This window comes from Carcharodon carcharias, chromosome 13, assembly GCF_017639515.1.
Source record: "Carcharodon carcharias isolate sCarCar2 chromosome 13, sCarCar2.pri, whole genome shotgun sequence".
NCBI classification, from domain to species: Eukaryota; Metazoa; Chordata; class Chondrichthyes; order Lamniformes; family Lamnidae; genus Carcharodon; species Carcharodon carcharias.
In genome coordinates this window covers 76,534,462-76,548,171 of record NC_054479.1, presented here as the reverse complement: position 1 = coordinate 76,548,171, position 13,710 = coordinate 76,534,462, and the positions used below count along the sequence as shown (strand labels likewise).

The 13,710-nt window shown below is 44.8% G+C and overlaps 1 protein-coding gene across 4 annotated transcripts in view; it reads left to right on the top strand.

Moving 5' to 3' along the window:
* aldh1l2 (aldehyde dehydrogenase 1 family, member L2) overlaps window positions 1–13,710 on the top strand; it is a 116,041-nt gene that overhangs the window by 69,519 nt on the left and 32,812 nt on the right. For all 4 annotated transcript variants that reach the window (XM_041202816.1, XM_041202815.1, XM_041202818.1 and 1 more), the window contains one exon: window positions 10,458–10,551. In XM_041202816.1, the coding sequence (XP_041058750.1) occupies window positions 10,458–10,551 (94 nt within the window). The remainder of the gene's footprint in view (window positions 1–10,457; window positions 10,552–13,710) is intronic.

The following is a 13,710-nucleotide window of genomic DNA, read 5'->3' as shown; positions in this document are numbered from 1 at the left end:
AACTGGCAAGCTCTTCTTTCATTGAAGTCAATAAATTGTTGAATATATTTTAGGGGTGCAGAGTTTTGTATGTGACTAACAGGTATACACAGCAAGAGGCTGCTTTATTCTTTTCATGCCCCTATTTCTCCCCCATACCCCACCACGCTAGGCTCTGCAGTGGGAGAGATCTAGTGGAATTAAGACCTTTCCCCAAGGAATAAAAATCAGATGAAATATTGTCAGTGGAATTGAGGCCACCAGATGCTTTCTAGAGTGAGGAAGGAGCAGGAATATGTTAAACAGGAAGTAAAGTTAGAATGCACTGGAGGGGGTGCAGAGGAGATTCACCAGGATGTTGCCTGGGATGAAACATTTAAGTTATGAAGAGAGGTTGGATAAACTTGGGTTGTTTTCATTGGAGCAGAGAAGACTGAGGTGCAACCTGATCGAGTGTACAAAATTATGAGGGGCATGGGCAGGGTGGATAGGGAGCAGCTGTCCCCCTTAGTTGAAGGGTCAGCCACGAGGGGACACAAGTTCAAGGTGAGGGGCAGGAGGTTTAGGGGGATAAACCTTTTTACCCAGAGGGTGGTGACGGTCTGGAATGCGCTGCCTGGGAGGGTGGTGGAGGCAGGTTGCCTCACATCCTTTAAAAAGTACCTGGATGAGCTCTTGGCATGTCATAACATTCAAGGCTATGGGCCAAGTGCTGGTAAATTGGATTAGGTAGGTAGGTCAGGTGTTTCTCATGTGTCGGTGCAGACTTGATGGGCTGAAGGGCCTCTTCTGCATTATGTGCTTCTGTGATTTCTGTAGCATCCTTTATTTTATGAACTTTACGCTCGCCCAATGGAACTTTATTCCCACAAAGCTACTATCTTCCGTTCACACCCCCGTCAGCCTTCCGTAGGGACCATTCCCTCCAGGACACCCTGGTCCACTCCTCCATCACCCCCTATACCTCAGCCTCCTCCCACGGCACCTTCCCATGCAACCGCAGAAGGTGCTCCCCCCCTCCTCACCATCCAAGGGCCCAAACACTCCTTTCAAGTGAAGCAGCGTTTCACTTGCACTTCCCTCAATTTGGTCTACTGCGTTCGCTGCTCCCAATGCATTGGAGAGACCAAACGCAGACTGGGTGACCATTTTGTGGAACACCTTCGGTCTGTCCGCAAGCATGACCCAAATCTTCCTGTCGCTTGCCATTTCAACACACCTGCTTTCATGCCCACATGTCCGTCCTTGGTCTGCTGCAATGTTCCAGTGAAGCTCAACGCAAACTGGAGGAACAGCACCTCATCTTCCGATTAGGCACTTTACAGCCTTCTGGACTTAACACTGAGTTCAAAAACTTCAGGTCATGAACTCACTCCTCCATTCCCACCCCATTTTTGATCCCCTTTTTTCTAATAATTATTTTTTTAATATATTTTTTCTTTTCCCACCTATTTCTATTATTATTTTAAAAATGTATTTCCATCCATTGTTTTAAATCTACCTATTAGCCTATTTTGATCCCTTCCCCCCACCACACCCCACTAGGGCATCTGTCACTTGCTCATCCCACTTTCTACCCTTAATGTCACCATTAGCACATCCTTTAGCTAATATCACTACCGTCAACCCCTTTGTCCTTTTGTTTGTGACATATTTGGCAATATCTCCTTTGCCTCCACCGGCCCTCTCTCCAGCTCCACCTGTCCCACCTCCCTTAAACAGCTTATATTTCACCACATTTCTTATTCCTCTTTAGTTCTGATGAAGAGTCATAGGGATGCGAAATGTTAACTCTGTCTTCCTTTCCACAGATGCTGTCAGACCTGCTGAGTTTTTCCAGCAATTGTTGATTGCAATACTGTTGACAACACCTGCCATCACTTCGCTGATGATTGATTGTTGGGAGACTGATAGGGTGGTAATTCGCTGAATTGGATTTGTCCTGCTATTTGTGGACAAGACATAGCTGGGCAATCTTCCATATTGTTATGTCAGATATATACCAGTGTTGAGGCAATGCTGAAACAGCTTGGCTACAGTTGCAGCTAGTTCTGGAACACAGATCTTTATTACTGTAGCTGGGATGTTGTCAGGGCCTATAGATTTTGCTGTGTCTAGTGTGTTCAGTTATTTCATGATATGATATGAAGTGAATTGAATTGTCATCTGTGATGCTGGGGACCTCAGGAGGAGGCTGAGGTGGATCATCCATTTGGCACTTCCGGCTGAAGACAGTTGCAAATGCTTCAGCTTCATCTTTTCCACTGATGTGTTGGACTCCCAATCATTGAGGATTGGGGTGTTTTTGGAGTCTGCTCTTGTTAGTTGTTAATTGTCCACCACCATTCATGATTGGATGCGGCAAGACTGCAGAGCTTAAATATTATCTGTTGGTTGTGGGATCTCCTAGATGTGTCTAATGCATGTTACTTATTGTGTTTGACATGCATGTAGTCCTGTGTTGTAGCTTCACCAGGTTGCCTGGTGGAGCTCCTGGCATGCTCTTCTGCACTCTTCTTTGAACCAGTGTTGATCACTTGGCTTGTTGATAATGGTAGAGTGAGGGATATGTGGGCCAAGTGAAGGATATGTGGGCCATGAGGTTACAAGTTGTTATTGAATACCTTTCTGCTGCTGATGGTCCACAGTGACTTATGGATGCCCAGTTTTGATCTGCTAGATCTGTTTGAATCTACCCCATTTAGCTTGGTGGTAGTACCACACAGCACAATGGACGACGTTATTAGTATTGGTTGGGGTGACCACCGCACAGTGCTTGTGGAGACTGTCATGGAAAGATGCACCTGCAACAGCTAGATTGGTGAGGACAAGGTCAATTAGGTGTTTCCAGGTGTTAGCTCCCTCACCACCTGCTGCGTGCCTAGTCTGACAGATATCAAAGAGAATCACAGAATTATTACGACATAGAAGGAGACCATTCGGCCCATCGTGCCTGCACTGGCTCTGTGAATAAGCGTTTCAACTAGTGCCATTCTCCTGCCTTCCCCCCATGACCCTGCAGGTTATTTCTTTTCACATAATCCTCTCATTCTCTTTTGAATGCCTTAATAGAACCTGCCTCCACCACGCTCTAGGGCATTGCATCCCAGACCCTAACCACTTGCTGTGTGATAAAGTTTTTTTTCTCATGTCACTTTTGCTTCTTTTACTAATTACCTTAAATTTGTGCCCTTTGGTTCTTGATCCTTTCACAAATGGGAACAGTCCAGGCCCCTCATGATTTTGAATAGTTTTATCAAATCTCCCCATAGACTTCCCTTCTTCAAGGAAAAGAGTCCTAACTTGTCCAATCTATCTTCATAACTGAATTTCTCATCCCTGGAACCATTCTCCAACCCCTTCACATCCTTCCTAGAATGTGGTACCCAGAACTGTATGCAGGACTCCAGCAGAGGTCTACTAGTGTTCTGTACAGGTTTGGCATAGCCTCCTTGCTATCACAGTATCTTTACAGTGCAGAAGGAGGCCATTCAGCCCATTGAGTCTGCACTGGCTCTCTGAAAGAGCATTCCAACTAGTCCCACTCCCCTGTCTTATCCTCATAACCTCACACGTTCTCTCTCTTCAAATAGCAATCCAGTTTCCTTTTGAATACCTCGATCAAACCTGCCTCCACCACACTTTCAGGAAGTTTATTCCAGACTCCAAATACCCTCTGGATGAAATTTTTTTTTTTCAAATTACATTTACCCCTTTTGCCAATTATTTTGAATTTGTGCCCTCTAGTTCTTGATGTTCTCTTGAGTGGGAACAGTTTCTCACTATATACCCTGTCCATACCCCTCAGGATCTTGAATACCTCTATCAAATCTCCTCTAAGCCTTCCTTTCTCTGAGGAAAAGATACCCAACCTCTCCAATCTATCCTCATAACTACAGTTCTTTATCGCTGGAATCATTCTTGTGCTCTTTGTCCCTATTAATAAAGCCTAGGATACTGCATGCTTTTTAACTGCTCTCTCAATCTGTCCTGTCACCTTCAATGATTTATGCTCATATACGCCCAGGTCCCTCTGCTCCTGTACCCCCTTTAGAGCTGTACCTTTTATTTTATACTGTTTGTCCATGTTCTTCCTACCAAAATACATCACCTCACATTTCTCCATATTGAACTTCACCTGCTACCTATCCATCCATTCCACCAATTTGTCCTCACCTTTTTGAAGTTCTGCACTTTCCTCCTCATAGTTTACAATATGTCCTTCAGAACTCAGCCAGCTTGTCAGTGGTGGTGCTATCACAAGATCAGAAGAAATCAGAGCTGTTTGGCCCATCAAGATCATGGCTGATCTCATTGTGACCTTAACTCCACTTTCCTGCCTGTCCCCCATAACTCTCAACTCCCTTGTCGATCAAAAATTTGTCTAGTTCAGTCTTGAATGTATTCAATGACCCAGCCTCCGTTGCTGTCTGGGGAAGAGAATTCCAAAGACTTATTCTTCCAAGCTCCAATGAGTATAGGCCCAACCAGCTCAACCTTTCCTCAAAGCAACCCCCTCATCCCAGGAATCAGTCTGGTGAACCTTCTCTGAACTGCTTCAAATGCAAGTATATCTCTTCTTAAGTAAGGAAACCAAAACTAAACATACTCAAGGTGTGGCCTCAACAATGCAGTTGTAACAAGACTTCCCTACTTATATATTCCATTCCCCTTCCGATAAAGGTCAACATTCTATTTGCCTTCCTCATTACTTGCTGTATCTGCATGCTAACTTTTTGTGATTCATGTCCCAGGATATCCAGATCCCTCTGTACCAAAGCATTCTGTAGTCCCTTTGCATTTCTATTCTTCCTGCCAAAGTGGGTAACCCCACATTTTCCCACATTATACTCCATCTGACAATTTTTTGCCCACTCACTTAACCTATCTCTATCCCTTTGCAGAATCTTTGTATCCTCCTCACAACTTGCTTTCCTATCTTTCTTTATATTGTTAGCAAGTTTAGCTACAATACAATCGGTCCCTTCATTTGTAAATAGTTGAGGTCCCAGCACTAATCCCTGTGGCACTCCACTAATTAGTTTGTCATCCTGAAATTGATCCATTTCTCCTGGTTGTCTCTTTCGCTTGTTAATGAATCATCTATCCATGATAATCGATCACCCCCAACCCCATGATGATCTTGTGCAGTCACCTTTTATATGGCACCTCAGCAAATGCCTTTTGGAAATCAAAATACATTACATCTACTGGTTCCCCTAATCCACCTCAAATCCTCAAAGAACTAATAAATTTGTCAAACATGATTTCCCCTTCACAAAACCATGGTGAGTCTTCCTGATTATATTATGATTTTCTAAATGTCCTGCTACTACCTCCTTAATAATGGATTCTAACATTTACCCAGTGACAGATTTTAGGCTAACTGGCCTGTAGTTTCCTACTTTCTGTCTCACTCCTTTCTTGAATAGAGGTTTTACATTTGCGGTTTTCCAATCTGCTGGGACCTTTCCAGAATCTAGGGAATTTTGAAAGATTACAACCAATGTATCCACTATCTCTGCAACCACCTCTTTTAAAAACAAAAACAGAAAATGCTGGAAAAACTCAGCAGGTCTGGCAGCATCTGTGGAGGAAGAAACAGAGTTAATGTTTCAAGTCCAATATGACTTCTTCAGGAGAAGAAAAGAGTTGACGTTTCGAGTCCTCATGACCCTTCGACAGAACTTGAGTTCGAGTCCAAGAAAGAGTTGAAATATAAGCTGGTTTAAGGTGTGTGGGGGGGAGAGAGAGAGAGAGCGCAGTGGAGGGGGTTGGTGTGGTTGTAGGGACAAACAAGCAGTGATAGAAGCAGATCATCAAAAGATGTCACAAACAACAGAACAAAAGAACACATAGGTGTTAAAGTTGGTGATATTATCTAAACGAATGTGCTAATTAAGAATGGATGGTAGGGCACTCAAGGTATAGCTCTAGTGGGGGTGGGGAGAGCATAAAAGATTTAAAAATATTTAAAAATAATGGAAATAGGTGGGAAAAGAAAAATCTATATAATTTATTTGGAAAAAAAAATGCTCCCTCCGGGACACCCTGGTCCACTCCTCCATCACCCCTACTCCTCAACCCCCTCCTATGGCACCACCCCATGCCCACGTAAAAGATGCAACACCTGCCCCTTCACTTCCTCTCTCCTCACCGTCCAAGGGCCCAAACACTCCTTTCAAGTGATGCAGCATTTCACTTGCATTTCCCCCAACTTAGTCTACTGCATTCGTTGCTCCCAATGTGGTCTCCTCTACATTGGAGAGACCAAACGTAAACTGGGCGACTGCTTTGCAGAATACCTACGGTCTGTCCGCAAGAATGACCCAAACCTCCTTGTCGCTTGCCATTTTAACACTCCACCCTGCTCTCTTGCCCACATGTCTATCCTTGGCTTGCTGCATTGTTCCAGTGAAGCCCAACGCAAACTGGAGGAACAACACCTCATCTTCCGACTAGGCACTTTACAGCCTTCCGGACTGAATATTGAATTTAGGTCTTGCGCTCCCTCCTCCATCCCCACCCCCTTTCTGTTTCCCCCTTCCTTTTGTTTTTTTCCAAATAAATTATATAGATTTTTCTTTTCCCACCTATTTCCATTATTTTAAAATATTTTTAAATCTTTTATGCTCTCCCTACCCCCACTAGAGCTATACCTTGAGTGCCTTACCATCCATTCTTAATTAGCACATTCGTTTAGATAATATCACCAACTTTAACACCTATGTGTTCTTTTGTTCTGTTGTTTGTGACATCTTTTGATGATCTGCTTCTATCACTGCTTGTTTGTCCCTACAACCACACCAACCCCCTCCACTTCTCTCTCTCTCTCTCTCTCTCTCTCCCCCCCAACACACCTGAAACCAGCTTATATTTCAACTCTTTCTTGGACTCGAACTCAAGTTCTGTCGAAGGGTCATGAGGACTCAAAATGTCAACTCTTTTCTTCTCCGCCGATGCTGCCAGACCTGCTGAGTTTTTCCAGGTAATTCTGTTTTTGTTTTGGATTTCCAGCATCCGCAGTTTTTTTGTTTTTATGACTTCTTCAGGTCATTCAGACTTGAAACGTTAACTCTTTCTCTTTCCACAGATGCTGCTAGGCCTGTTGAGTTTTTCCAGCATTTTCTGTTTTTGTTTCAGATTTCCTGCATCCGCACTATTTTGCTTTTCACTTCTTTTAAGACCCTAGGATGCAGGCCATCAGGTCCAGGGGACTTGTCAGCTTTTGGTCTCATTAGTTTTCTTAGTCCCTTTCTCATGATTGTTTTAAATTCGAGCCACTCTTGGTGATGGACATTGAAGTCCGCCACCCAGAGTACGTTCTGTTCCCTTCTCACCCTGAGTGCTTCTTCGAAGTGGTGTTCAATTTGGAGGAACACTGATTCATCAGCTGAGGGAGGGCAGTAGGTGGTGATCCGCAGGAGATTTCCTTGCCCATGCTTGACCTGATGCTGTGAGATATCATGGGGCCTGGAGACATGTTGAGGACTCCAAGGACTATTCTCTCCCGACTGTATGACAATATGTTGCCACCTCTGGTGGATCTGGCCTGCTAGTGGTTCAGGATACACTCAGGGATGGTGATGGAGATGCAGCACTCTCGGCTACTAGGAGAGGCGGTGGCATAGTGATATTGTCACTGGACTGGTAATTCACAGACCGAGGGTAATGCTCCGGTGACCCGGGATCGAATCCCACCACAGCAGATGGTGGAATTTGAATTCAATAAAAATCTGGAATTAATCTAATAATAACATCATTGTCGTAAAAACCCATCTGGTTCACCGGCGTCCTTTAGAGAAGGAAATCTGTCGTCCTCAATTGCTCTGGCCCACATGCGACTCCAGATCTGCAGTAATGTGGTTGGCTCTTAAATGTCCTCTGAAATGGCCTAACAAGCCACTCAGTTGTACCAAACTGCTAAAAAGTCAATAAAAAGGAATGAAACCTGATTGAACACCCGGCATCGACTTAGGGACTGGAAATGACACTGGCAAACCCAGCCATGTCGACCCTACAAAGTCCTCATTACTAAATTCTGGGGCTTGTGCCAAAATTGGGAGAGTTGTTTCATAGACTAGTCAACATACTTGGTCTCATTCTCACCAACCTGCCTGCTGCAGGTGCGTCAGTCCATGACAGAATCTGTAGGAGTGACCACTGCACAGTCTTTGTGGAGACAAAGTCCCATCTTCATATTGAGGGTACCCTTCATCGTGTTGTGTGGCGATAGATGGGATAGATTTCGAACAGATCTAGCAACTCAAGACTGAGCACCAAGAGGCGCTGTGGCTATCAGCAGCAGCAGAATTGTACTCAAACACAATCTGTAACGTCATGGCCCAGCATATCCCCCACTGTACCATTACCACCAAGCCAACTGTGGTACAATGAAGAGTGCAGAAGGGCATGCCAAAAGCAGCACCAGGAATGTCTAAAAATGAGATGTCAACCTGGTGAAGCTGTAACACAGGACTATTTGTGTGCCAAACAGCATGAGTAGCAAGTGAAAGAAAGAGCTAAGCGATTCCACAACCAACGGATCAGATCTAAGCTCTGCAATCCTGCCATATATAGTTGTGAATGGAGGTGGACAATTAAACAACTCACTGGAAGAGGAGGCTCCACAAATATTACCATCCTCAATGATGGAGGAGCCCAGCATCTCAGTGCAAAAGACAAGACTAAAGCATTCACAACAATCTTCAGCCAGAAGTGCCAAGTGGATGATCCATCTCACTCTCCTTCTGAGGTCCTGACCATCACAGGTGCCAGTCTTCAGCCCATTCAATTCACTGCACGTGATATCAAGAAATATTTGAAGGCACTAGATACTGCAAAGGCTATGGGCCCTGACAATATTCTAGCAATTCTACTGAAGACTTGTGCTCCAGAACTTGCTGCACCCCTAGCCAAGCTGTTCCTGTACAGCTACAGCACTGGCATCTACCCAGCAATGTGGAAGATTGCCTAGGTATGTCCTGTACACAAAAAACAGGACAAATCCAACCTAGTCAATTACTACCTCAGTAAAGTGATGGAAAGGGTCATCAACAGTGCTATCAAGCGGCACTTAGCAATAGCCTGCTCACTGACGCTCAGTTTGGGTTCTGCCAGGGTCACTCAGTGTTGGACCTCATCATAGCCTTAGTTCATACATGGACAAAAGAGCTGAACTCCAGAGGTGAGGTGAGAATGACTGCCCTTGACATCAAGGCAGCATTTGACCAAGTGTGGTATCAAGGAGCCCTAGCAAAACTGGAGTCAATGGGAATCAAGGGGGAAAGCTCTCCGCTGATACCTAGCCCAAAGAAAGATAGTTATGGTTGTTGGAGGTCAATCATCTCAGTTCTAGGACATCACTGCAGTTCCTCAGGGTAGTGTCCTCGGCACAACCATCTTCAGTTGCTTCATCAATGACCTTCCTTCAGTTATAAGGTCAGAAGTGGGGATATTTGTGGATGGTTGCACAATGTCCTGCACCATTTGCGACTCTGCAGATACTGAAGCATTCCATTACCAAATGCAGCAAAACCTGGACAATATCCAGGCTTGGGCTGACAAGTGGCAAGTAACATTCGTGACACACAATTGCCAGGCAATAACCATCTCCAACAAGAGAGGCTCTAACCATCGTCTCTTGACATTTAATGGCATTACCATTGCTGAATCCCTCTCTATCAACAACCTGGGGGTTAACATTAACCAGAAATTGAACTGGACAAGCCATAGAAATACTGTGGCTACAAGAGCAGGCCAGAGGCTAAGAATCCTGTGGCGAGTAACTCATCTCCTGACTCCCCAAAACACCTACAAGGCACAAGTCAGGAGTGTGATGGAATACTCTCCACTTGCCCGGATAATTGCAGCTCCAACAACACTCAAGAAGCTTGACACCATCCAGACAAAGCAGCCCACTGGATTGACACCATTTCCACAAATACTCGCTCCCTCCACCACAGATGAATAGTGGCAGCAGTGTGTACCATCCACAAGATGCACTGCAGAAACTCACCAAGGCTCCTTAGGCAGCACCTTCCAAACCCACGACCACTACCATCTAGAAGGACAAGGGCAGCAGATAAAAAGGAACACTAAGCCACTCACGAAACTGACTTGGAAGTATATCACCATTCCTTCACTGTAACTGGGTCAAAATCCTGGGACTCCTTCCCTGACAGCACTGTGGGTGCATCTATGCAGAGATTACAGCACTTCAAGAAGGCAGCTCTGCACCACCTTCAAGGGTAATTAGGGATGGGCTGTAAATGGTGGCCTTACCAGCGACACCTACATCCTGTAAACAAATAAAAAAAATAGCCCAGTGACATAACCAATATGCTACCGTACCCAGGGTCCTACAATTCAAGCTATACAAATCAGATTGCAACTACTGAACTCTGATACTAGCTGCCAAAATACATTTAGAGTCTGAGCACCACAACGGTTTTCTAACCTTTCACATTTGGCCACAGGTGGCCTTGTTGGACAGCGGCTGTCTGAACACCCAGATATTCGCAAACTGGGATTCACAGGATCCACCCCAATTGGAAAACAGATCATGAAAAGGTATGTTCAAAAATCAGTCTTTTGGGATATTCTACAGGAAAAATGACAAACTCTTTCACATTGCCTGCATAAAACATATATGAACCAAAGGAATAGATTGTGAATTGTATAGGGTTTGTGGAATGCAGAGCAACTCTTACAGTTTATTTGTTTGGCAATCTACACCAGGTGCTGCATCTTCCGGTCGGCAAGCAGGGGTGGAGCTTGCCGATGCATTAAATGACGCGGGGTGACGTCGGGCAGGCTTTCCAACATTCACCCTGTGTCATTTATATTTTCAGGTTGGCGCGCGGCGTCGTCAGCTGTGCGCCCGCCGACCTGTCAAGGGCCACTTAAGACCATTAATAAAGTAATGGAGGTGATCAGTGGACCTGCCTGTCTAACCTTAAGGTTGGTGGGTAGGCCGGGCTTCTGAGAAAACATGAAACCTCATCCACGGGCGGGATGAGGTTTCATGAGGGATTTTAAATGTTTACAAAATGTTGAAATAAAAGAAATTGACATGTCCCAGCTTATGTGACCCATGAGGGGACATGTCAGGAATTTTTTTTCACACTTCTAAAAATTTTGAAACTTCCAGCAATCTCCCTGAGGCAGCACTTTGCCTCAGGGAGATCTGTGCACTTTTGCGCGTGCATGCGTGAAAGAGCGCACTCCTGACTCAGGGAATCCTCCCCCGCCCACACAGGGAGTGCATAATATTTCCAAGCGGACATCACTCTAGGCAGACCTTACTTGGCCCACCCACGTAAAATGGCGGGAACCCGCTCGCCCACTTACGCACATCCCCCTTAGCAGGGGGAAAATGTTGCCCCAGGTGTCTGAGCTTCTTCTCTGACAGATTTAGAGTCTTAGAGGTCTACAGTACAGAAAAAGGCCCTTCGGCCCATTGAGTCTGTGCTGGTCAAACAAGTATCTAATTATTCTAATCCCATTTTCCAGCACTAGGCCCATAGCCTTGTACGCCATGGCATTGCAAGTGCACATCCAAATACTTCTTAAATGTTATGAGGGTTTCTGCCTCTACCATCCTTTCAGGCAGTGAGTTCCAGACTCCCACCACCCTCTGGGTGAAAAAATTCTTCCTCACATCCCCTCTAATCCTCCTGCCCCTTACCTTAAATCTGTGCCCTCTAGTGATTGATCCCTCCACCAAGGGGAAAAGTTCCTTCCTGTCTACCCTATCTATGCCCCTCATAATTTTATACACCTCAGTCATGTCCCCCCTCAACCTCCTCTGCTCCAGGGAAAATAACCCCAGTCTATCCAATCTTTCCTCATAACTAAAACTCTCCAGCCCAGGCAACATCCTGGTAAATCTCCTCTGCACTCTCTCTAGTGTAATCACATCCTTCCTATAATGCGGATTCCAGAACTGCACACAATACTCTAGCTGTGGCCTAACCAGCGTTTTATACAGTTCCAGCATAACCTCCCTGCTCTTATATTCTACGCCTCGGCTAATAAAGGCAAGTATCCCATATGCTTTCTTAACTACCTTATCTACCTGTGCTGCTATCTTCAGGGACCGGTGGACATGCACACCAAGGTCCCTCTGATCCTCGGTACTTCCCAGGGTCCTACCGTTCATCATGTATTCCCGTTCCTGTAGATTTCTAGCCCGACCCCTATGGATTTCGTGTTTGGGTACTTGCATATTAGAGATTTTATGCTGAGGCAATCTCAACTGTGCTGCACGTAACCAAAATTTCATGTGTAGGCTGCACACAAATCGGCGTGTGCACAGCCATGCTAAAAAAAAACCAAAAGGAGCCATGCACTTAAAAACCCATACATGCACACTGCTGGCCTGCAGGATGCTTTGTTAATCCACACAGACCTGCACAAGCAGATTCTTGTCCTGCACAAGCACGTTGTTGGTCTACACAGACCCACGCAGATGAGCTGTCAGCCCACATGAGCCTGCATCCAAATGCTGTTGGCTAGTGCCGGTATGAAATCAGCCAACACTGGCCCGCACAGGTGCGCTCTTGTCATGTGCAGATATGCTGTTGATCTGCAACAGGCCCCAACAGGGCTGCATGAACACAATAAAAAGAAAAAATCCAAATGCTTATAAATAAAAGCAATATTTTGGAAGTACAAATTATAATAGATAAATGATCAGTTCCCAAAGCCTTTATGTCTTTTGTGTTCCAATCTGACATCCCTGCTGTGTACTTTCAGCATTCTAGGAGCATAAGTAGACCATACAACCCCTGGAGCCTGCTCCACTATTCAGCAAGATGTTGGATGTTCTACTTTAACTGCACCGTCCCACACTATCCTGGTATTCCTTGATTCACTTAGTATTCAAAAAAATTTATCCCTTTCTTGAATATACTCAACAACTAAGCATCCACAGCCCTCTGAGACAGTGAATTCCGAAGATTCATAACCATTTGTATGAAGAAATTTCTCCTCAAATCAGATTTAAATAGCTGATTTATTATTCTGAAACAGTGAAAGATATCTATATTTAATTTTGAGTTTTGCAAGCATGGGCTGGTTAGGTACAGTCGGTACCTCGCCTGTTGTGAACAGCAGAAGGGACATGTTGTTTGATATGATCTGTAGGTATGTAGACCGTAAGTCCCAAAGACTGGCAGATTATATCAAACAGTGTGTCTCTTCTGCTGTTCACAATAGAAAAGGCACCAACCATAGCCAAGCAGCCCAAGCTTGCAAAGCTCAAAATACAGTGCCCAACCTTAAATGTGATTCCATGATTGGACAACATTTGCTAAACATTCCTGAATGTTTTAAGAATTATGCTGACAACCAATTTAAAATTATCGTAGTGTGCACCACTTACACGTGCTAGAAGCTACATATATTAATACACAGGGCCCTGTTCTTTGCAGACAGAAAGAACGTGTACACATTGTGCCTGTTACAACTAAACAAAATAGGCGACAGCCATTTTCTGGTTCACTCCCCCAGGGTAATGGCTTGACCAATCAGAGTCAACCTGCCTGGTTTGAATTTGAACAAAGCTTGGCAGTTAACTGTCAGTCATCAGTTAACTGCTGCATTCTCCATGCAATGTCTCTACCCATCAGAGTCCACTTGCCAAGCAATCAGCGCTCTCTTTTCATGAAGTATAAACTTTTGTTTCCTTTACATTTAGTATTCTTGCAAATTGTCCTGAAGAGTGCA